The sequence below is a fragment of the Mixophyes fleayi genome, chromosome 10 (assembly GCF_038048845.1).
Source record: "Mixophyes fleayi isolate aMixFle1 chromosome 10, aMixFle1.hap1, whole genome shotgun sequence".
Taxonomy (NCBI): domain Eukaryota; kingdom Metazoa; phylum Chordata; class Amphibia; order Anura; family Limnodynastidae; genus Mixophyes; species Mixophyes fleayi.
The window spans coordinates 91598014-91623514 of NC_134411.1; the positions used below are offsets into that span (position 1 = coordinate 91598014).

A 25501-nucleotide genomic window follows, 5' to 3' on the forward strand; every position below is an offset into this window, starting at 1 on the left:
AACTGTATATATAACAACAACCCCACCAATACCGCTCCACTGTGGTATTAAAATGGGGCAATTTAAGCAGTCCATTCTACTTAAGGACAGGCTCAGTAGGAACTATGATTACTGTTGGACTGGTCCACGATCATGCCAGTATGTGGGTCTCCAAGTCTCCGTGGGCCTTGCTACTTTGTGGACCTACTAAAAGCAGGAAGACATTGGGCTTGGTCACTGCACGACTGCTGAAGAGTGAACTGTTTGTCATGGTGATTGGGACAGTGTTCCAGGGCAGCCGGTGAATATAGCCCTTTAGGGTAGGATTAAGTCATAGGCTCTTGTGCAGGGATCTCCCTGGCTTTTGTTAATTGTATTTATTCTTATGTGATTGCATACAAATATATTTATTTATCTATATATCTATTTTTGATACAAGCTAAAGTGCACTTGCACTTTTCCAGTTGTTTACCTAAGTGATTCCAAACTCATAAAGGTACTGAGTACGCTCATCCAGTACAAAGGACTTCCGTCTGGTTGACCAGCTAGCGCTGAGTCATCATGCTGGTGTCCTCACAACAGAATAGATAATTTATGACTCACCCCAGCTTTCTGAATTTGTGTAGGACTAGATCATATCAATCAAATTACACATCCCTAGTTTGCATCTATCACAGGACAAGCATTTTTTAGGTCTCATAGCATACCTCCAAACTTTTAAGTTACCTAAATCAGGACACAGACGTGCCAATTCCAAAAGAAGCTTGGTCATGACCTCCGGGAGTGTCTAGGTTTTCCAAAGCACTAGGCCGCCCCCCAGCATACCTCTCCTGCCCTAAATTCACCCTTCAGTCGCTGTGAACACCAGAGACATACCGCTCAACGTCCCAAAAGTCTGGACAAATCGGGACATTTGAGAGGTATCATCATCATCATCACAATTTATATAGCGCCAACATATTCCGTAGCGCTTTACAATTGGATACAAACACAGTAAACTAATAAACAAACTGGGTAAAACAGACAAAGAGGTGAGAAGGCCCTGCTCGCAAGCTTATAATCTATGGGATAATGGGAGTTTGACACATGAGGCTAAGTCTACATTTTGCATTTCGGTCCAGCCAGGCTGTAAAGGTAAAAGTGACTCATAAGCTAAATGATCCTGTCACACAGCAATGATGGTCAGGGGGTAGTTGTCTTGTGTGAAATTGTGTAACGGGTGGTAATAGGGTAATGTAGTGAGGTTAAGAGGGTGGTTGAGGAATATTATAAGCTTGTCTGAAGAGGTGGGTTTTCAGAGAACGCTTGAAAGTTTGTAGACCAGAGGAGAGTCTGATTTCTGTATGGGGACCAGGGTGGTTATACTATTACATAGTGTAAACTGACTGCTATCCTGCAGAGTAGGATAGGACATCCCCCAATCCGCTGAGCCAATTAAAACATGACTCACAATGATAGATCCGACAGTTAAAGGGGGAGAGAGAATTTTTCGGTGAGAGCGAGAGTGGAACAGAGTAAAAGCCAAGACCAGTATAAGAGATATAATGGAGAAAAAAGGATAACATTGAGGGAAACACAAACATTTACAGAGAAAACAGAAATAAAGAGAGCTGAGCACAAATATTCATTATAAAATAATCAGGCAATGATGTAAGGCGAAAACTGGTAGGACAAGAAATTCCACAAAGTATAAAAGAAGTACCAAGGCGTGTGCCGATACCTCGTTACTGAGGAAAGACGTTGCTGTTTAATAAAAATAGGAATTGGTTAAGAGAAAAATATATTTTCAAAGAAATAGCGAAGAAGTAAAGAAAATAAGTAAAGACAAAGTATTGTAGCTGGAGCTATACAGATAACATGAGGTACAGCAGGATTCCGTCAAGGTATCGTCCAATAACAGGGAAAGCAGCTTCCTCTGGATGGAGAAGTTACTGCACCGAGATAATGTAATTATTTTACTATGTTTGATCATGGTCAGGTCTTTTATTATATATTCTCATAGACTTACCTCAGAAAAGACTGTTATATAAAGGAATAAATAATATTGTGAAGAGATATTTTTATAAATGGGTATTTATTTTATATCTTTATGGGACTGACGTCAGAAAAGAGGACCACAGAAATACTCTGCCAGCGATAGGCAGCCTGATACACTTCTAGGGCCGCACATTCACCTTAATCTCAGTAATAAATTAATTAATTATTAAAAGAATATATTTAATCAAAGAATGTGACACTTATCTGGAAGAACATATCAGCAGCCATTTTAAACAAGTGTTACAAGCTATAACAAAACACACCTGACAATACACCAGAAAGAAGCTGGGGGCCACAGGCGAAGGCTTGGGCCCTAGGGCCACTAGCTGGCCAGCACTGCTTTAAGCGTATTCACACATTGGGATAAATGTATCAAGCTGCGAGTTTCCGGGTTGGTTTGAAAAGTGGAGGCGTTGCCTATAGCAGCCAATCAGATTCTAGCTATCATTTATTTAGTACATTCTATAAATGACAGTTAGAATCTGATTGGTTGCTATAGGCAACACCTCCACTTTTCAAACCCGCTGGAAACTCGCGGCTTGATAAATGTACCCCCTGGACTGTTAAAAAGAAGGCACGTCTTGCAGAATATTGCTTTCGGTACAGCCTATGCTTATAGCACACGTCCAGCAGATAGATCAAAAGCAGAACCGGCTGCATTCACAGAAATATAGCAATTGTTAATGTATGTTGTCTATTGACACACAGCTAGTGTGTCTGCTCCTTTAAGTGCTCATTTCATATTCAGTAGTTTCGTCACACCACACATGTGTGAAAATATAAAAACAGGAAGGACCGTAGAGAGAAACAGGACAGGTGATTGCTGCACTGACACTTCCTTGTATTTCGTTTAACCCCTCCTATACCAGTGCACAGAGACTCAGGAGCTGGAAAACTTTTTCTCTGTCCAACTTTATTTTTTTTTGTGCATTTGAGTTTTTTTCTGTGGTTTTTTTTTTTTTTTTTTTTATGTTGTTGTTGTTGTTTCACTTTATACAGTAGAGGAAAGGTGTGGAATCTAAAGCAAGAAGTTTATCAGCGGAGGAAGAAGCCAAAACTATCTCATGGGACAGAGATGACATTAGTCCAGCCGAGGTCTTGAGTAAGTAAATCTGCACTTTATACTCTGATATAGTCTACAGCTTGGGTGGTGGTTACAAAGCTCTGTTTCATTTTCGCACACCAGGAATACGGGTTTGTATATCTGTTGAGCAACTGGTTGCATACGAGCGAGATGTCAAAATCTCATTGCTAATTAATTTACCTATATAAGCCTTGTCGTTTGTACAATCTACAGTAAGGAGTTAACTTGTTCGATAAAAGGTTAATGACATTTCACATGATGTACCGGCAAAACTTGACTTATAAATGTTTTTTTTAAAATACAAGTCTTTGGGCGGTAAGTGTTAAGGACATTGTTCTTTAGGGTTTAAATGAATGTCATACAGGGAAAAAAGTTTTGTTCAGACAGAAGTATCACAATAAGTGGTAAAATGCAATGAAAGTTGTACTCTGTTGGAAGTAAGTGGATACAGAGATAGTCTTTCAGTGGGGATGGTAGAGACTAGTTATGACTGAATCTCCCCCTGTTCTGTCTGATTTGTGATATTGGACCAATACTTTCAGAGAATCATTTCAGAATGTTTATTTTATTACTGGTTCAAACTTAAAAACGTCTTTTAAATGGACAATGTTGTAAAAAAATCAATTCTTCTGAAATGGTGAAATTTTCTCGCAAACTGATTCGCTGGCAACGAAAACTTAATTGATTAAAGTGCTGATGCTGAGTTTGGGGTGCACCCACTTGTTTAGCATAAAATACAGTTTTCTGTACAGTGCAAGCGCGCAATAAAAGTCGCACGCTTACATGCAGATGCGGTTTGCTGGCATCTGACGACTGGATAGGTGGAACGGGGGAGGTCTAATGTAGGTCAAGTACAGTAATGGGGGGATTGCGCAATTGTGACAGACCTGCACGGAGATGCAGATAGGCCTGTCAGTAGCCTTCAGTGCTAGTGCAAATACACATGATGGTCCTCAGCACTAGCTAGCTGCTTCTGATTGGCAGATTGCGGATTCACCTCTGAAGCTGATAGGTGCTTTCTTGTGGGCGTATTTTAGAATGAATTATTTGCTGCTTTCATTCATGCACAAGATGAAATGTTAGACCTGTTGTAGTATAGAGGTTTTTTCTATTGAAATCTAACCTAATAATAAATGTGTTTTTCTTTATCAAAACAAATTTTTAAATATTGTTCTTGCGCTTATGACCTGGTTGGTTGTGAGTGTACCCGATGTACGCCTGACAGACACCTGGTGCATATACTACTGGTGCAGGTCTGGGTGCATCTTAAGAAGCCTCCGACTCAGCGCATGGGTGTTAATACGTTATTTTTGCGCCTGTCTATTTAGACTTTTTTTTTGGCATTGCACCTTAACCCATATCAAAATTACTATGGGAATGGCCAAGACTGCTAACATTGCATTTAGTTGATACATTGTCTCTGAACCACAGCAACTGCCTACTGCAAGTGAGAAAGTTTCTTATTTGTTGCTATGGATTAGTGAAAAATTTACGCTGAGATGCAGTTTTAGTAAATGAGCCCTTTTAGGTCAGATGCTTTATATCAGGCCTGTCCAACCTGCGGCCCTCCAGGTGTTGTGAAACTACAAGCCCCAGCATGCTTTACCAGTAGACAACCTGTTGATAGCTGGAAGTGCATGCTGGGACTTGTAGTTTCACAACATCTGGAGGGCCGCAGGTTGGATAGGCCTGCTTTATATCAAGTAAGCAAAGAAAAGGGGGATAACGCTCCTCATTGTCAAGTTGAGGTATTATATTTTCTTTATCCATACAATAAATACATTAAATAAATAGCTCGTTCATGGTGACTCTCCCTGAATGTCCACATTTCTCTCTCACGGCGCGTTCTAGCCCGTCCGCCAATGCCTAGGCATATCGTATCATCAAGCCACGCCCACTGGCGATTCACATCATCAGGCATCAGTGGGTGAGGAGTGATTTTGTCGTCATGTGGTAGTGGGCGTGTCGAGGTGATGCCTATGGTGTCATCCGTTACCCGCCCACACCAGCTTGGTAGACCTGCCCTCTTCACCCTCCAGAGGGCGGGTCGACAAAATCGCAAGTATTGTTTTGTTATTTGTGGGGTGGTTCCTCTATTGATTGAAATAGTCACTGGGTTCTATAATTAAGGATAGAACTCAGGAACTCCCAACATTTAGAACTCTCTAATCTCTCTTTCACTGTTAATTTCTCTGGAGCCACCTCTGCTCCGCTTCCCCTATCAGTTGGAGTACCACAAGGCTCAGTGCTAGTTCCTCTGCTGTTCTCTATCTATACCGCTTCTCTTGGAAATGTAATAAGTTCCTTTGGCTTTCAGTATCATCTCTATGCGGATGATACCCAAATCTATCTATCCTGATCTCTCGATATCTGTGTTGTCCCGTGTAACTGACTGTCTTTCTGCCATTTCATCTTGGATGTCCTCTCGCCAACTCAAACTTAGTCTTTCTAAAACAGAGTTAATAATATTTCCACCCACCAACAAGAGCATACCTGACATTTCTATCTCTGTTGATAACATGACCATAAATCCCACCCCACAAGCTCGCTGCCTAGGTGTAATCCTTGACTCACACCTATCCTTTGTTCCCCACATTGACTCTATATCTAAATCATGCTACATACATCTAAAGAACATTTCCAGAATTCACACATATCTCACGCAAGACACTGCAAAAACCTTAATTCATGCACTTATCATCTCCCGCGTTGACTATTGCAATTCCCTCCTTACTGGTCTTCCCAAAAACAGACTCAAACCCCTACAATCTATTTTGCACGCTGCGGCAAGACTGATTTTCTTGCAAATCGTTATTCCTCTGTTGAATCACTCTGTATATCTCTACACTGGGTGCCTGTTTTCTACCGAATCCAATATAAAATACTTTTACTAACCTACAAGGCCATCAACAAAGCTGCACAACATACATCTCCTCTCTTGTCTCAAAATATCTCCCAACTCGGCAACTCCGTTCTGCACAAGATCTGCATCTCTCATCCACCCTCATTACATCCTCCCATTCCCGGTTACAGGACTTTTTTCGGGCTGCACCCACTCTATGGAATTCTCTCCCTCGCACAATAAGACTCTCCTTTGGTCTTCAAACTTTCAAGCGTTCTCTGAAAACCTACCTCTTCAGACAAGCTTATAATATTCCTCAACCACCCTCTTAACCTCACTACCTTTAGCCTGTTACCGCCTGTTACACAATTTCACACAAGACAACTACCCCCTGATCAACATTGTTGTGTGACAGGATCATTTAGCTTATGAGTCACTTTTACCTTTGCAGTCTGGCTGGGCCAAAATCCAAAATGTAGACTTAACCTCATGTGTCAATCTCCCATTGTCCCATAGATTGTAAGCTTGCGAGCAGGGCCTTCTCACCTCTTTGTTTTACCCAGTTTGTTTATTAGTTTATTATGTTTGTCCCCAATTGTAAAGCGCTACGGAATATGTTGGCGCTATATAAATAAAAGATGATGATGATGATGAACTCCGAAAGCGTGACAAAATAGCCACACCCCAATCTGACCAAACACTGCCCACAAATGGGGAGAATAAGACATAACTTCACCCACTTTACTGCTAAGCCCCACTCTTTTTACGGCCTGTGGATCAGGATGTCCCGCCAAAATCAGGTCAGTTGTGGGGGTATGAAATTTGCCCCAATCTGCGCCCCCAGGTGTACAAATTGGTATCTGTAACCAATAGGAGCAAAACGATGGGAGTCCCCTATAGCTCTAAAAATCACATATAAAAAATAACTATTTCAAGCCACAGCCAATGTCAGAATAGTGTAGTTTTAGCTTAGTTTCTCAACATACCTCTGTAGAATAATATGGACATAAAACATTTAAATACCTATATTACTATTCTGACAATTTATGCACCTAGGAATTGTTAATTTTTTACTGGGTCTTATGATACCTATGTGGTAGGTACAGTGTGGATCGTCATTGGAGCTTCCTCACCGGGACGGACAGATTAGCTGATGGAATTTCACGGCATTCTGCATTTCTCTGAACTTATAGTCTAGACATAGGGGGGAATTCAATTAGCTGTGAAGTGTCTCCGGAACGTAAGTGAGCGGCTTCGTGGCGGAGATTGGACAGGAACCTGCGCTCATTTTTTCACCTCTATGGGGTGCAAGGAAAAATGCGCAGAGATTTCTACCATATTGGGCGCGGCGGGATGTCCGTGTAGCACATCGCCAGCGATTGAATTGCCCCCATAGAGCGAGGACAATGCTCTATGGGTCAATTCATTCAGCTCTGAGGTGTGGTTGGGGGAATTGGGGCAAGGACAATTTAAGACCACATTCCGCCTCTGAAGCCTAAGAATTCTGCAACAAGTCAGGAATGAGGCCAGTGTTCTAAAAGAACAGTTTGGAATATTAAGCATATTATAACTGTACAGCCTTTGGCTAAATCGCCCTGGCACATGTCAAGTCAGGAATGGAAATGTAGAGATACATTTTAAAACGTGTTACTCTGCTGTTATTTTTCATACCAGCGCTGTCCAAATATTTACATATAGATGGCCGCATGTATAGAAAAACTGCATGCTCACTGGCCAAACACTGTAGAAAAAAAATGGTATCATACAATATCTGTGGAGGCTTTCAGGAGCCGTAACAGTTTAGCCCAGGTATAAGCCAATCAGCATTTCCATCTCTGTGGATCTTGTGAATAGTTCTGACAACTTTAGGTCTCTGATATATAAGCTATGCAGATATTTTACTATTTGGGGCCAAAGGTGTCACTTTTCTGTTTGCTCACAGACAGTGGTTCCTTGCACTGAAAGAGGAAGTTGATAGTTGTATAGGATATGTCACTTAAACAGACTGTTCACCTTTCTATTTAAAGCAATGTATAAGTAGTGTCTGTCATATTAGTAGCCGTCTTAAAGCGGCACTACCACCTACACGATACATTTTACGAGCCCCCTCCGTCCCATAGCAAAAAAAAGAAAGCTGCAACGCCGGACAAAATCGCAGGCGAAAGATTGCGTTCACTAAAAAAAAACTGCAATTGTGGTTGTATGCAAAGCTGCAAGATACGTTCAGGTCTGGTCCAGTAGAACAAGACGATTGGTTTACGCCTGGCATAACCACCCATGTTTATAACCATTTGTTGGCAAAATATTCTCTATTAGACATCAATAAAACTTCAAAAACCAGTAGATCATTCTCAAACAGCCAAACAGAAGAGGTTCGCCAGGAGCTGGCTGCCACATTTTAGCCAATAAGGAGGAGGGGGTGGCTCAACAGCCCACTATGGAAAGCCCATTCTCTGCCCCGTCCTGCCTCTCCGGGCACAGACTGGCTCAAGTACCAGGATCATGCAAATCTATGTAGGCTACTTCTTCTCTCGGCATGTACAACGCATTTCGCGCAAGATATGCTATGTAAACTGGTGCAGTTCTCACTCTCCATCAACCCCATAATGTTTCAGTGCTTATTTGATAACATAATTGATCTCTCTCGTTTTCAATTAGAGCCATTGGGACAGATTCCATTACATCGCGGTTGCACACTTTTTCTGATACTACAGTAGACTTCTTTCTAAATCTCCGCCGCCAAGTGTCTCCGGAATGTCAGCGAGACACTTCGCGGCTAATTGAATTCCCCACATTGTGTCAGATTTCTCACGTCACAGAGAGAGCCGAGCAACGCCATAGATAATGGTAGTGCTCCCAGCTGTACGTGAGCGCCTGCACCCTGCTAAATACAGTGAACGGTGGCGGACTGATCCGGCCAATCTCACGGCCAGTAAAGTTATTGTCGGCGATAACGATGCTATTGGCAACAGAAATCCTTTACATATTTTAGGCAATGCGATAATTAGCTGCATCGGCGGTGAAAATACCCGCGATCGCCAGCAGTTGGCCTCTTCACCCCTTGACGGGCATGCCTCCGTGTTATCTCTTCTTTGCTCAGCGCAGCAATGGGATCACAAGGAGGAAACCAATGAATAGTATTCAAATAGTTGACTTTGGTCCTCATTCTGCAGCCTCTGCAATTCCAGGTGTTTAATCATTGACTCTTGGTACAAAGAAAACAGCTACAGTTTTTTTAAATAGTGCTTCCCTTAATCCACCGGTGTCGTAGGAAGACTCTTGTTTTCAAAGAGGGGTCTCCTCTTGAAAACAAGACCGACTCATTTACAAAAATGTAAGGGGGAAAAAAAGTAAACTATTTTAACAGCCGATTAATAGACTTATGTGTGTATTTATTTAGACCCCTATGTTCAGAAGATTTCCCATTAATGCTCATTGCAGAGATCGAAAATATTTTTTGTTGCCCAATTTATTAAGAAAATGTCATGATCAGAGCCTTATACCCTATAATATTTACAATTTACCCCCTTGTCGGGGGCCCACTATTGTGAGCTACCACTTTATATGGTTAAAAACAGGAAACCTTACAACCAGTGCGTGCTGCCCAATTCAACTGTGAGTGCCAACCTCACTAATGTAGAACAGTAAATGTAAAATGTAAATAAGTATAAAAGGAAATTGCTCCCTCTGGAAAACAACACAACACTAAAAGAACACAATAATCAATATAAAGGCAACAAAGGATAAAACATCACCCGTGACAAACCATTGCCCCAACCTTTGGATCACAGCATTTGTGAACCGATTAGCGAATGTTGCCCGCCACACTTTGGAGGATAGTTATGGACCGCTTGGCTTTATGTGATTGTCTGGCCAGCACACATCAAGGTGCGTGACTAATCCCCTTCACTCTCTAAAGACACCTCCAAAATCCAGAGGTGCACCTAGCAGTGTGGACAGGTGGAAAAGCCTTTTTGGCTGCTCTGTGCAAAACTGTATGTGTCACATTTAAAGACCAACTTCCTTCTGTTTAGTACCAGAAGGAGACCTGAAAACCACCAGCACTCAGTTTGTGCAAATTATTTTGGGGAGTGGAAATGGCCGTGCACGCTGCTGCAAGGCAAGGAAATTGTTTCCCCTTTGGTTCCGGTCTGTTAAAGGAATGAACAACGAGGTGTACAAGAGCACTTACTCTTGTGCGCCCATCATGTGCCGTAAACCCACGTATCCCAAGGGAAATATAGGTGCACTTTTTGAAATCAAAGGGCTTGGGGCAAGTGTGCAACGAACGATATGCGCATGGCCATTGACTTCGCCAAAGTTTTTGAAGCTTGACTTGTGCAGGACTGATGTCGTTTTTGGACCTAAGAAGCACCTGTCACTCAGCAAACACACACACACACACACACACACACACACACACACACTTTTGTGTTTTGTGCTTAGAAACGATACATTGTATAGATGTCAGTGTTTACTAATGCATGTTTAAATAGATATTATGAGAGAAGGTAAAGGAGAGATAAATTTAAACAGTGTGTATAATGTTACAATTCACAGCCTTCGAGCGCTGACTAGTCTGCGTGTCATTGAGCCGTGGCAACAAACAGCGATGGTTGTTGGCAATCTAACGGCGCTACTGCAGAACCTCTATGGAAGCACAAAGTGGAGTGGGACTGGCAGCTGGGCTATAAATGAAGCTCATAATCAGTTCATTAATTTAAAGGCACAGTACACTGTAAAATATTTTTTTTTAAAAAAATAAACAAACCAAAAAACAGTTTAATTATTTAATGGTGCATAAAATAAAGGTACTGTATTGTCAGTGAAATATTAAGTTCTAAAGTTGTTTCTTGGTAATGGCAAGTAAACAATCTATAATATTACAGTTTAATTGGCCATTGACGCAAGTATTTCATATTTCCCAAGTTTGTTCAGTGGACTTTCCTGCTTTCATGGGCTATGCCCAAAAGTCCCGAGCTGTCCGGACAACTTTTGCCTTTTCCACACTATAGTGAAAAGGGGTCTGAGGGTGGCCTAGGGATGGGATGGAAGTGGTTCTTGGACAGAGTGGGGTCGCCCTGGGGTGGAGATGGGGGTCGTCATGCTGTTTCACAGTGAGGTAGAACGTTTCAGGGGCATGGCTGGTTATCCAAGGGGGACACTTCCTACTTTTCGGCTTTGAGCCATTGGGAGGTAAGCTGTTTAATCACTGTCTATTTATAAAACACTATCTTACACCGGTTAGGCAAGCAATAAGGCCAGGACTGCCAATAGGCAGACCCGGATCCCAGTACTTTGCTTTATTTTCCACTAAATACACATAATTCTTATAATTTTGGTATATTTCTCTTCAAAATAATTAGCTTGTGTTATGCTGTGTTTTATATACAGCTTTATTTCAATTAACCAAGAGCCGAGACTGTATATTTTTCCCCATAGGCAGAGATATGCCAGCCAACCAGTCTAACAGGCGCCAATAATAACAACCATACCACAATGGGTTTGACAATACGGTCGTTACTCAATTTCCTCCACTTGTTCAAGACTTTTTTTTTTTGCAAAGTTTGAGCCACAATACATGCACTTGTTCAACTGAACACTGAGGTTTACATATCTGCAGTTTGCTAACAACAAGTAGGTCGATGTCACACTATAAAATACATTGTGTTTTGTTTTTTGGGAGAAGTGTTAATCAAGGGATTACTAAACTTTGTGCAAGGCTTCAATGGAATTCTTTACCAGCTGAGTTGAAACATGATGGGGAAGATTTATCAAGCCTTCTAAAAAAGAAAAGTGGAGTTGTTGCCCATAGCAACCATTCAGATTCTAGCTATCATTTTTCCAGTACATTCTAGAACACGATAGCTAGAATCTGATTGGTTGCTATGGGCAACACCTCCACTTTCACTTTTTTAGAAAAAAAAGGTCATGTCAGAATGATTCCACCACATGACCAGCTCGTTGTCTACCCTAGAACATCCTTTTTGGCCACTGCTGCTAAGACCTGCTAAGTTTCTTTTAGGCATTTTTGGTCCTGCATTTTTAGAACATAAACTTTCCCTTTAATAAAACCTGTATGATGCAGGACTTTCTCTGATAAAATCCATAATGCTTTAATCTCCATCAAGTGCATCCTTTCAATAGTTACTAATTCAATTGTAATGGTTAATGTAAATGTAGAGGAAGTTTCTACTCTCTTCTCATCTTCCTACTCTACCTCCTGTCCTCTTGATCCCATTCCCTCACAAATTAGTAGGTCCGTGTCTCCTGTGCTCATTCAACCTCTATCTAAAATCTGTAATCTGTCTCTCTCTCTTTCTACTGGTATTTTTCCATCACTTTTCAAGCATGCAGTGATTACTCCCATTTTAAAAAAACAAAATTCTGACTCAAACACTCTCTCAAATTACCGCCCCATCTCTCAGCTCCCATGCCCCTCCAAGCTTCTCGAGAGAATTGCCTACACTCGCCTCACACACTTTCTTACAGCAAACAACCTATTGGATCCTCTTCAGTCAGGCTTTCGCTCTCAACACTCCACAGAGACTGCGCTGACCAAGGTTGTCAATGATTTGATCGCAGCAAAAAGTAAAAGCCATTACTCTCTTCTAATTCTCCTGGATCTCTCTGCTGCATTTGACACAGTTGACCACTCTCTCCTCATACAAACGCTACAAATCCTTAGGTCTTGAAGGCACCGTCCTATCCTGGTTCTCATGCTACCTATCTAATCACTCTTTAAGTGTTAATTTCTCTGGATCCACCTCTGCTCCGCTTCCTTTATCAGTTGGAGACCACATGGCTCAGTCCTAGGTCCTCTGCTATTCTCTATCTACACCACTTCTCTTGGAAAACTAATAAGCTCCTTTTGGATTTCAGTATCATTTCTATGCAGATGAGATGATACACAAATCTGTCTATCCTCTCCTGATCTCTCACCATCTGTGTTGTCTCGCGTTACTGACTGTCTTTCTGCCATTTCATCTTGGATGTCCTCTCGCCAACTCAAACTCAATCTTTCAAAAACTGAATTAATAATATTCCCACCCAAAAACAGAAGCTTCCTGCCTGACCTTTCTATTTCTGTTGATAACATGACCATAAATCCCACCCCGCAAGCTCGTTGCCTAGGTGTAATCCTTGACTCACAACTATCTTTTTTTTCCCCACATCGACTCTATATCTAAATCATGTTACATACACCTAAAGAACATTTCCAGAATACGCACAAATCTCACACAAGAATTCCAATTCCCTCCTTACTGGTCTTCCCAAAATCAGACTCGAGCCCCTACAATCTATTTTGCACGCAGCGGCTAGACTGTTTTTCCTTACTAACTGTTATTCCTCTGCTGAGCCACTCTGTCAGTCTCTGCATTGGCTGCCTGTATTTCAACAAATCCAATATAAAATTCTTCTTGTAACATACAAGGCCATCAACAAAATTGCACCAACATACATCTCTTCACTTGTCTCAAAATATCTCCCTACTCGACACCTCCAATCTGCACAAGATCTGTGTCTCTCTTCCACTCTCATCACATCCTCCCATTCTAGGTTACAGGACTTTTTTCAGGCTGCACCCACTTTGTGGAATTCCCTCCCTCGCACAGTAAGATTTTCCTCTAGTCTTCAAGCCTTCAAGCATTCTCTGAAAACCCACCTCTTCAGACAAGCTTATAATATTCCTCAACCAGCATCTTAATCTCCCTAGGTTACCCTATTACCACCCTCTACACAGGCAACGCAAGACAACAACCCTCTGACCAACATTGCTGTGTGACTGATCACACAGCCCACTCAATACTTTTACCTTTGCATTGTAGCTGGTCCAGTGTGCAATATGATGTAGCACATGCCCTTGTGTATCAAACTCCCATTGTCCTATAGAATGTAAGCTTGCGAGCAGGGTTCTCTTACCTCTCTGTCTGTCTGTATTACCCAGTATTGTCTTATTAATGTTTGTTCCCAATTGTAAAGCGCTACGGAATTTGCTGGCGCTATATAAATAAATGATAACGATGAAAGTACCTACTAAAAAAAAGTGTCTATTTCTGCTTACAAGAAAGTTTCAGTGACTAAGATAAGTTACAATAGTGACACCTGTTGCCAATAAATGGATTGTACTATGTAAAAAGGAGGTACGCAGTGGTGGTCTTGCCTAAGTGTCTATTGTGTAACAGACCCAGACTATTACATGTCTACGGGGATAATAGATTTGTGGAATCTCTCCAATGGTCTATTTATCAAGCTTAAAGCCATGTGGAAACTGCTTTGGTCTGGAACAATTTATCAAGCTCTGAAAAGCTTAATTTTACGGAACTTGACCCCGATTTAGGCTACAGCATCGCCGGAGAGGGCTCTTCGGACCCTTCCCAGCAGGCTAGACTATGCGCACACAAGGCCCGATGGCCAGCACATGCGGAGTACAGGCGCCAGGTCAGGTCACGGATGTTACTTCTTTCTCCGATGCACAATTAAGTGTTCCTGGGGCACAGTCATCACTGGGACATCCTCTTATCGGAGGTGCTGTCCCGGTGCAGCTGTAGCGGTGAATTGCTCCGTTAAGTGATCAGTTATCGTCACGAATAGCAGCGATAACAGATGTTACACAACGATGCAAAAATGCAGATATTGTTAAATACGATGCACATGAAATCCTCTGTTCCAATTCTCATTGAGGTTCCACTTTTATGATACAACTCTAGTTATGTTTAAAACGACTATACATTTGGTTGACACTCTGATCAGATGATACGACAGCAGCCAAGGTCAGTTATTCCACCCGTCACTACCAGGAATACCTTTGGACGAGCAGAAAAGCCAACTTTTTTTTTTCCTGAGCCCTGGAGCTTCCAATCGTTAATTATTGCAGTATGTTTCCCACCCAGACACCCATTTCCCATTTTTTTTGTCTCTGTGTCATGTAAAGTCCATTTTCGTTATGGGGAAGGGAGGTCGGTGTGAAGGCTGCTGCACCAGGAAGGAAGTGAATGCACCAGAGCAGAGAGCCGAGTTGCAGGGTGGGGGTTTAGAGTAGAGTCATATAGACGAAAAAAAAAGCAGAAGCAAAGAAACTACGAGGAAGAGGTTAGGAGCTTTCTCCATCATCATGCGTCCGGCAACGTAGCTGACGGCCAGGACAACCGGAGACCACCTGCCAGACCAGCTAAAGAATGGTGGTGAGTGCAGTGAGCAGGGGGTGCACTACTAACCGCACTGCCACCTTTGTCTGCAACTGGAGTGGTGCCCAGCCTATGCTTAACGCCAGGGCTGGGCAACCTATGGATAATGTGGACCTGCAAATTGCAACACGACAGACAGGCATGAGCTACACAACAACTAGAAAGACATAGGCTACCTACCTCTGCTTTACACAAACTAACATAATCATATATATATATATATATATTAGTATCTACCAACAAGGTGGGAAGGAGTCATATAGAATATGAAAGCAAAGCAATTAACAATGTGTAAATTCGCTCCCTACCGTTTAATGTCATCTAGTTTGTGTTGCATTAGATGGCTGAATTGGTATTCCTGAGGGTTATTCCTGAAGGGGAAATAGACAATGAGCTGCTTATATTACATTATCCTCTGGAGTTCTAGAATCCTTTATTAATATAGGACAGGGAATCAGAAAGGGATTTGACTTTAGAAAGGCTGTAACTGTTCCTATAAACCAGGAAGTAAAGTCCAATTCGGTAACATTGATGCTGCTTATTTATCTAGGGGACAAGCGTATTTCTGCTGAATTGAAATGATCTGTAGAGGAACTTGGTTTATTGCAAAATGATCAAGGGAATTGAGGTAAAACACTCTGTCGCTGTAACGAGTGAATCTTACCTAAAGGGGAAGTATACCAGTTTTCTGCAAACTTTGATCCAGCCCTTTTGACTGGTCTTTGCCTAACAGGAGTCCGCTAACCCCGGTTATTGCCGAGAAGAGGCAGCGCCTGAATTTTACAAACGATGCTGCCTAGAAAATATTTGGGGTAACTGATGGAAGTGGGGTGAAAAGTGGATGTATCTGAGAATCCCGTTAATATTGAAATCTGAATTTATTTTTTTTGTTACTTCAAATTTCATACCTGTCCGCCTTTAAGTGTAAACAAATGAGTTTGAAGACATTTGGGGCCTGATAGCTGGGGTAACCTCATCTGCCCTCTTCAGCGATGTGTAATCAAGTGGAGCACATGTATGAAAAACTGGTGCATTGCTAAAATGTCAGTAAACTAGGTCAAATACTGTGGTGCGCTCCCTGTGGTATTATTATCGATGTATAAAATGTGTCTTTTTTCTTTCAACTGTTGTGACTGATTTCTGGATTTTAATAAGAATCCTTGAAGCTTACCATTGGGTCTTTTTTGCAACAAAATAATAATTAACGTACAGAGAGAAGAGAGTTTCAACAGGGGTTGTGTGAAACCCTAGAAATTCGGCTCTTCGAGATTTGGCCAAATTTCGACTCAACAGCAGCAGCATATCATCGAAATTCAGGAGCCTCCCGGACATTCTGGGAGTGTAGGTAGGAATGGTTTAACAAGAACGAGTCCCAGTATAATGAACAAAGATCCCTAAGACTCCCATCCATTATACCCAAAAACTCATGTAATTTTAAAATAAACTTTAACTTAATAACTCTCTCTTATAGCGCAAAATGGTCCAGACTGTCTTTACACTTCGGCTGGTTGATGGTTTTTTTTTGAGGGGGGGGGGGGGGACAAGGACATGCTGCCTGTATTTCAAATTATTTATTTAGTTACTTTAAATAGTGCCTGACCTGTGAAGCCGGCACTGAAATCTTTGGGGACCATGGAAGGTAATGGGCCCCCGGTATCACAGCGGGACTAACCCCCTTAGGAAATGGTAGCAGAGCAGGGACGTTCGGCGTCAGACCATTGCTGGTAACTGTTTAAAACACAATCAGAGCAGCCGGGCAGCACACTGTCACTGCTGAACGGACCTGCACAGTGTGCAGCCGCCGGGCAGCACACTGTCACTGCTGAACGGACCTGCACAGTGTGCAGCCGCCGGCAGCAAGCCCCTGCTAGGGGGGGCGATCGCCCAGATCGCCCCCCCTTCCCCTGGATCCGCCACTGTTGGTTACTATGGGCAACACTTCCACTTTTACTTTTTAGAAGGTTTGATAAATATACCCCTAAGTCACAGAACAGTAATTACTAACAGCAGCTGTACCACTGTAAAACCCTACTTCTGTGAAAGCCAGGCGCTGCAATATTTTAAATAAAAACCACTTTAGTACCATAAGTGATCTGATTGTATATGGTGATTGAAATTCTGCTTAATTGACTGCGCCTTGGCTAAAACCTATGTACTTACTCTAGTGTGTTCGTCAGATTCCAACACTCATTGAAATATCAGCTGTGCACTGAAGCATAGTTAATGTAACAGAAGAGCGGAACAGGGAAAGTTGTTCAGATCTTAGCGGTGGCAAACTGTCAGTCTTTAAATCACAGCTGTGACATGTATCAAATATTATTGATGGAAAATTATCATTTCACATAAGTAATATACAAATCATGTCATGTTTATTGCTGCTATGCATCACTGGTTCGTTTTATTAAAACAACATTGCACTGAAAGATAAGCTATTTAAAAAACAATATATATTTAAAAACAATATACATTACAGAGTATGTATAGCTGAATAAGCCTGGTTCTTTCCATATTAATAGGATACTCAGTTAGGGCATAGTAATTGTGCTTCAGTAGTGCCACTAGTTCCCGGGGAATTGATAGGCTGCAGTATTATGGGCCATCCCCCAAAAAATGATTACCTCACAAGGTCATACTTCCTAATATTGAGATACTAGACCAGGACAAAATAAGCTCCGCCCCAAAAGGCCTAGTTGTTACACCAGGACAATATAAGCCCCGCCCCAGAGGCCCACTTGCTAAACCAGGACAATATAAACTCCGCCCCAGAGGCCCACTTGCTAAACCAGACCAATATAAGCCCCGCCCCAGAGGCCCACTTGCTAAACCAGGACAATTTAAGCCCTAAAGGCCCACTTGCTAAACCAGGACAATATAAGCCCCGCCCCAGAGGCCCACTTGCTAAACTAGGACAGTATAAGCCCCGCCTCAAAGGTCCACTTATTTGAATCCCCACTCACTTCTGTGTAAGCTCCACCCCTTTTGACTTCAGCAAATCAAGGCTGATGGGATCTTGTGCATTGTGTGTATGTGACAGAACACTGTAGAAGACCTAACACCTTAACACTGTGTAGGCGACATTTGTATTTTCATATATGTAGCCAGCTAGGCAACTGTGAACTTAGTATTGGGATGTTAGGGCTAACCAGCTACAGGGTCCCATTGTAGAGATGAATATCATTTATGCTATGTAATAAGCACATTTTATACCACAAAATACACAAAGATCGACTGTAGTTTGGTGATATCTGATGCTACTTGATTTTTATTGTATCCATCTCACTGGAGGTCGTGTACGAGACACATTCGAACACAGCAAAACACCTTGGTTTTCCACCACTGTGCCTCGTTAGACCGTCCAGTCAAGGTGTACGTCTACCCGGTCCAACCTCCTACCACTTAATACCACTTAAATCAACATCTTTCCACTCATCTATTAGTCAAAATACATTTCCACAACTTTTGTAGGGTCCAAGCTTAAAATGGGACGTTTCTACACTTTTTTTTAGCACAATTACTGTTTATTTTCTAATTTTTAGCAGATTAAAAAGATAAATAAAACCATGAATGCTTTAAAAATTTGATGAGCACCCTGTCCCAGTAACACCGACTTTGGCAAAAAATATAGCTTACAAATGTTACCTGTAGCCAGCTAAGAGTCGCTGTTTGAATTCTACTCACTCTTGTAGCTCAGAAATATTCTTAGGTGTTTTTCCATGCACTGAATGTTTGAGATCTCCTTCCTGATTTTCAATAATATTCAAGCCTAACAACTGTCAAGGTCCTTCCGAGATCTAAATCTTCCAATCTTTGAATGTTTATTGATAATTAGTTGAATCCGTATTTCCTTGTAGGCGGACAATATTTCCTGTTCCACCGACAGCCACATAAACTCAAATCTTAATGCATCCACCCCAACGTTTAACGACGTTAAATGCTTCACCTGCTCTCCAAATGAGGCCAAAACGTTAAATTTTTTGTTTCATTAGCACTTTATTCCAAATATTGACAGCTTATTCAAGTATTTGCTTTGCATAATGTAGATGTTGAATTTTGTGATAGACTTGTAAGAAAACATTTCTTTCTGACAACCCTTATATGTAGATCATTTTTGTTTACTGTGGAACTGTAGGCCATTCCCCCTGTTGTCGGCTAAATCATTCTGTTGAGCCTTTACTGTGATATGTTCTTCGTTGCATATTTGACCAATAGAGATGGTATAGTTATATATTCTTCACATTCCGATTCTGCTTCTCCATTCTATAGAATGTCTTTCCACGCAAAATAGAGTTGGGATAGCGATGGTCAATTTTGTGAACAATATTTTGCAGAAACGTCTTGGAAATTTTGCTTGTCTCTACTGACCAGATTTTCTAGGCCTTCCAAATCTTGCCTTGATGTCAACAGTTCCCCTTTGCTTCCTTTTCTTAAAGCTGATTATGACTGGAAATTACAAGTTAAAAGTGTTTTAGATGTCTTTTTATAGCCTTTCCCTGCTTTGTTGCAGTCAGTTATTTTATTTCCAAGTCAACTGTTTAGAGAAACCCAGAAGCACCTGATTGTTTAGAAGGATCAGATTATATATTCAACTCCAGAACTGCTTCAATCAATCTGTTTTTTTACAATATTTTTTTTATTAATAAATCATTTGGAAGGGTTTTCAAACATTCGCACATACCACACTGTTTTTTTAAGTATGTTAAATTCTGCACACGAATAGAAATGTACCTTTAAAAAGAAGAGAAATATGTCCCCCTCATACTTAAGACTTGGTGGCATTTTTACTAATCTGGTGGTTTGAAAAAGTGGAGATGTTGCCTATAGCAACCAATCAGATTCTAGCTGTCATTTTGTAGACTGTACTAAATACATGATAACTAGAACCTGATTGGTTGTTATAGGCAACATCTCCACTTTTTCAAACCCGCAGTTTAGTAACTGTACCCCTTGGCCTCCCCTATGGGATCTCTCGGAGGGGGACTGCTCTAAAGTTGGCAAGTATGAATAAGTGATGCTTTGTGTTAGGTGGCTCAAAACGAGTCTCTTCATTTTTTGTCTTTAGTTTACTTTATGATATATAGTTTGCAAACTTCATTACTTGCAATGTAATGTACACCATACTGTAAATAATTTATATAGTAGAAGTCCAGGAGCAGTTCCATGACTATTTAAGGGCAGGCTGCAAGCTTAGAGCTTTTACACAGGTCACAAAAATCTGAGTTAACTTCTTATATCCATAGAAGCTAGTTAGGGGTGCACTGTTGCTTATAACACACAAGCTTTCCCAATAAACACAGCAGGGATGGCAGAAACACATTTTAAATTACAGGTGTTGTATTATAATTATTTATTATTATTCTAGATTTGTAAGGCGCCACAGTGCTCCATAGTGCTGCACAATGGGGAAAGCAGTACATACATAAACAGGGACATACAAGGTAGACAAAATAAACACAGACATGAAAACAAAGGGTATGGAGGACCCTGCTCATTAGAGAGTTTACATTCTAAGTGGGAGAGGGCACAGTTGGAACAAGAGGAGTGAGTGTGACTCAGAGTGGAGATTGGGATAGTTGTGAGGGTGTATTAGTGTGAATAGTGTTATCGGGGATAAGGTCACCTCTAAAAAGAGATGGGTTTTCAAAGAGCATCTAAAGATTTGAAGGCTGTGGGAAAGTCTGATTGAGCGTGGTAGGGAATTCCATAAGTGGGAAGCAGCACGGGAGAAGTCTTGTAGACGGGGGTGAGAGGTGGTTACCAGAGACAAGACAAGGTGCAGGTCAGAGGTAGATATAAGAGGGCAGTAGGGAGAGTATTTTGATATGAGATGTATACAGGGGTGGTGTTGTTGAGGGCTTTGTAGGTAAGGGTGAGTCATTTGAATTTGATTCTGGAGGACACAGTGAGCCTTTGTAGGGGTTTGCAAAGTGGTGCAGCAGATGTAGAGCTGTACGAGAGGAAAATGAGTCTTGCAGCAGCATTTAGTATGGATTGAAGTGTAGATAAATGGGTGTCAGGATACCAGATAACAGGAGGTTGCAGTAGTCAAGACGGGAGATGATGAGAGAATGGATAAGAGTTTTGGTAGCATGTTGAGTAAGAAAGGGGCATACTCTGGCATCGCTTGCATTTTATAAAAAAATTATTACTAGTTTTACATATACAGTTAGCTTTATGCCTAAAAGGAAAGCCTGGAGTTCAATTGAACTAGAATTAACACTGGTTTTGCTCTCTTCTGCAGCACATTTGAAGGTGTAAGGCCGGTTTGGAGTGTGTGATTAAGATGGCTCGAAGGAGGAGTTCGAAGGAGATGGCTCTCCCGGAGTATGAGAAGAGCCAGATAAAGAGGACCCTTGAACTGGGTACTGTGATGACTGTATTTAACTACAAGAAGTCTCACCCGGAGCGTAGGACCATCCAAGTGATCATGGAAACCCTGCAGGTGGCTTGGAGCAAGACGGCAGATAAACTTGAAGGATTCTGTAAGTACCGTTCACCATCTACTAGAGAGTAAATAACCTTAAAAATAATTAACATTGAATTGAAGATTGGAATTGGTGGGTGGAACTCATCAAGAAGACGCAATTAGAGCCACCATGCCCCACCCGCTGCAGCATGATGGGGCGATTCAACATAACATGTTGTGGTGGGCAGCGTGTTATGACTCAAAGTAATGTCTGCCTGCCTCCGACCTCACGAAGGGGAGGTCTAAAAATTGTCAAGAAACAGACAATTAGCAGATAAATACCCTTCTGCAGACAGCACTTTTCAGGTTGAAAAAACGCTGCACTAAACTGCCAGCATGAAAGTGATCTCTGATCTGAAGGGTTACTCCATCCTACTTTTTATTGATTCCACCCATTTATTCTACTACCTTATGGTGGAAATAAAGTACGTACTTATACCGTTTTAGTACATATGCTTGACTCAAGAGGACCTAGCCGACTTTTATTAAGTTAGTGCAAAATTACAAGAGAGGGTCTTTCACTGCCTCCACTCCTCTTACTGAGTGTGACACCCTTCTCAGCTAATTATTAATGCTGCAGAAAAACTGATATGTGTAAATGCTGTCTATCAACCATAATGACTTAGAAACATTAATAACAATGATCTGCAAATAATCTAATTACCAAAGGCAGCCTGTGAATTTGGCTAATTGTATTAGAGATCACTACATAGCTTTTAAAATGCAATAAGGGTCCAAGGAATATACATAATTTATAATTAAATGATTCTGTTTTCAGAGATGATCTATTTCTTTTGAAACAAAGGATCTAACTTCTCTGTCTGCCATCAAAATATAATATGCAATACCAATGATTCATTCCATATGATTCATTCCACAGTGGCCTAGTGGTTAGCACTTCTGCCTTACAGCACTGGGGTCATGAGTTCAATTCCCGACCATGGCCTTATCTGTGTGGAGTTTGTATGTTCTCCTTGTGTTTGCGTGGGTTTCCTCCGGGTCCGGTTTCCTCCCACACTCCAAAAACATACTGCTAGGTTAATTGGCTGCTATCAAAAATTGACCCTAGTCTCTGGCTGTCTGTCTCCCTGTCTTTGTCTGTCTGTGTTGTGTCTGTGTGAGTGTGTGTCTATATTAGGGAATTAAGACTGTAAGCTCCAATGGGGCAGGGACTGATGTGAATGAGTTCTCTGTACAGCGCTGTGGAATTAGTGGCGCTATATAAATAAATGATGATGATGATAGGTTAATTTTCTGCTATCAAATTGACCCTAGTCTGTCTCTGTGTGTGCGTGTGTGTTAGGAAATTTAGACTTTAAGCCCAATGGGGCAGGGACTGATGTGAGCGAGTTCTCTGTACAGCGCTGCAGAATTAGTGGCGCTATATAAATAAATGGTGATATATATGCACAAGAAACATTTTATGTGGTATCAAGATATGCTCGCTTGAAGTGATAAAGTGGACTTATAAAAGCCACTGCAGAGTGAATCTTAGGAGGCTACAGGGAAGGTATTATGATAATACACCAGGTATATACATAACTGGTTTGTGAAAGTAGCCCCTAGTTCCTTGTCTGAATACTGTCTTGGTGAGTAATATGTTATAATAATATGTGTCAAAGTTGTCTATGACTTGAAGACCATGACTGTTCATTGTTATCTAAGGTCCGTCAGGGTCTATTAGCCGATCATCACTCAGGATGTACAAGACATTGATAGTTTAACTACTAAACAGAGTTCACTGTTTGATGTATAAAGGAAACCTGATATATATTATATATATAAAAAGTATCTGTTTGGGAGATTCATTTTCTATTCACTTTCAAGCACGGAGAAGCATTTCATATATTTTCCCCCTCCCTCCCCCCCCCCCCCCCCCAAAAAAAAAATGAACCCAACTTCTGATACTGACCACAAATCACTTTCAGAATCTGCCACCGCTCTCAGCAAGAAGACAATTTCACCGCTGTGCAAGAGGTCAGCACTTTAAATTGCTTTTCCCTATCTCACATGAAAGAACTAAACATTTTCATTTATTGACGAGATGATGGCTGAGCTGAGACAAGTTACTTAAATCCAATGACCCCTGACTTGAGTCCCAAAAAGATCTAGTTGTCTGTTTTATAAGGGAAACTGGCTGCTTGTTTTTCACAATGAACTGTCTCTTAAAGGAATATCGCCACTTAGCAGCTACAAACAGGTCTCGATTGAAAAATCAAAGGACGTTTTAAAATTCTATTTTAAAAAAAGAAAAGAGAGAAAAAGTGTGAGCTGGTTCTGTCAGTGATTTGGTTGGAAGGCCGTACGGAATTACATTTCCTCCGGCTAAGTGGCTTTCAGTTTTTAACTTCTCTCTTGGCCGCGAAGGCGAGATATTCAATTAACTATATTAATCACATTGGAGGCGACTGAGACTTGGACCCCTTAGGGGGTACAGACTAAAATAGTCTTATTCTTGGTACACTAAATGGTCCATGTTTTGTGTGGTCGGATTTTGAAATCCTGTTGCTGCCAATATTGTAGGTGAATCGGTGGAAGAGGAAATCCAACAAGAAGGTAAATTGGAAGGTAGGGAGGGTGACAACATAGATGTAGGGGTGTGAGAATTTATGCACGTGGGGTCTATATCACACTTGCCTACTCTATCAGAATGCCAGGAGCCTACCAAATTTCGGACAGTTCTTCCAGACCCCCAGCGGAGCAGGCCATCCTCCTCTATCCTGCCTACTTTCTACGAAATGTGTAATTTTTGCCCAGCCAAATGATGATGTGATTGTGACATCATGCCGCAGGGGGGCGGGGTCAAGTTGACACAATTCGCGGAGCCACATCCCCTGAGGGGTGCTCGCTAAAGATGGCAATTATGATCTATACTCACCATTGAGATATTGTAGATGATAGTGACCAATTGGCCCGATATCTAACCATTTGTGGCCCTAAAACAATCTCAATGATTGGTAATGACGACATCGAAAGGAATGGGCTAATTATCCGGCATGTTGGAAAATGCAGATGAATGATGAATGCTATTGGGCTATGTGTGCAGCATTTTGTAGGCCCCATTGCTTGGCTCTTGTGTCGGGCGGCAGGTTTGGTTCATGTATAGCGCTGCGGAATAAGTGGCGCTATATAAATAAATGGTGTTGATGATGATGTATTGCCTGTATTAGATAGAGATTTGATGGGCGAAAAGAATAAAAAACACAAACACACAAACATATGCATTTATATATTTAAATCATTGTGACACACACAGTTACATTACACACCCCCCCCCCCCCAAAAAAATACACATATCTTCTAAATGATGTTGTCTGTTAAGATAGATTTAGAGGATAGTTACAGAGCTCTGACAGGAATTAGGGTAGATTTAGTTGATAGATTTTAGAGCTCCATTAGGACTAAAGCTGGGTACACACTACAGAAAATTTCTTCCGATGCAACATCTTTAACAATTTTATCAGTGACTAAAAAATAAAAAAGTCCCGATCAGCAGCCGATTCATGTGTACACACTATACTTGTGTTACACGAATTTACCTTCAGATCTGTGCTCTTCATCTGCCATAACCATCTGCTGAAAAGATTGTGACTCTGTACCCTCCATAGAGATCTATGGACACTGCTGGTCCTGAGTGTATACACACTACAGGATTCGAATGATATCGTCCATCGTTGAACGACAGTTTTAGTTCATATGAAACGATACGATGTGCTTGGGAACGAATCGTTCAACGTTGGAGTGTACACACCAATGGTCGTTTATCGTATCATTGGCCTGGTACTCGGCTGAAAACACTGCAGTGTTGTTGCCCAGCCTTAGGATAGCGTTGGGGTCTAGTTATAGAGATCTGTTAGGACTTAGGATAGAGTTAGAGGGTAATATCCGAGATCTGTTAGGACTTAAGC

The 25501-nt window shown here is 41.4% G+C and overlaps 1 protein-coding gene across 3 annotated transcripts in view; it reads left to right on the plus strand.

The window, feature by feature from the left end:
* Positions 1–2891: 2891 nt before the first annotated feature.
* PLCG2 (phospholipase C gamma 2) overlaps positions 2892–25501 on the plus strand; it is a 124368-nt gene continuing 101758 nt past the window's right edge. For 2 of the 3 annotated variants that reach the window (XM_075189155.1, XM_075189157.1), the window contains exons 1-2: positions 14994–15127; positions 21369–21609. In XM_075189155.1, coding sequence (XP_075045256.1) covers positions 21411–21609 — 199 coding nt within the window. In that variant the 5' untranslated portion in view covers positions 14994–15127; positions 21369–21410. Of the gene's footprint in view, positions 3119–14993; positions 15128–21368; positions 21610–25501 lie in introns of those variants that run through there. The other variant, XM_075189156.1, reaches the window with a different exon arrangement.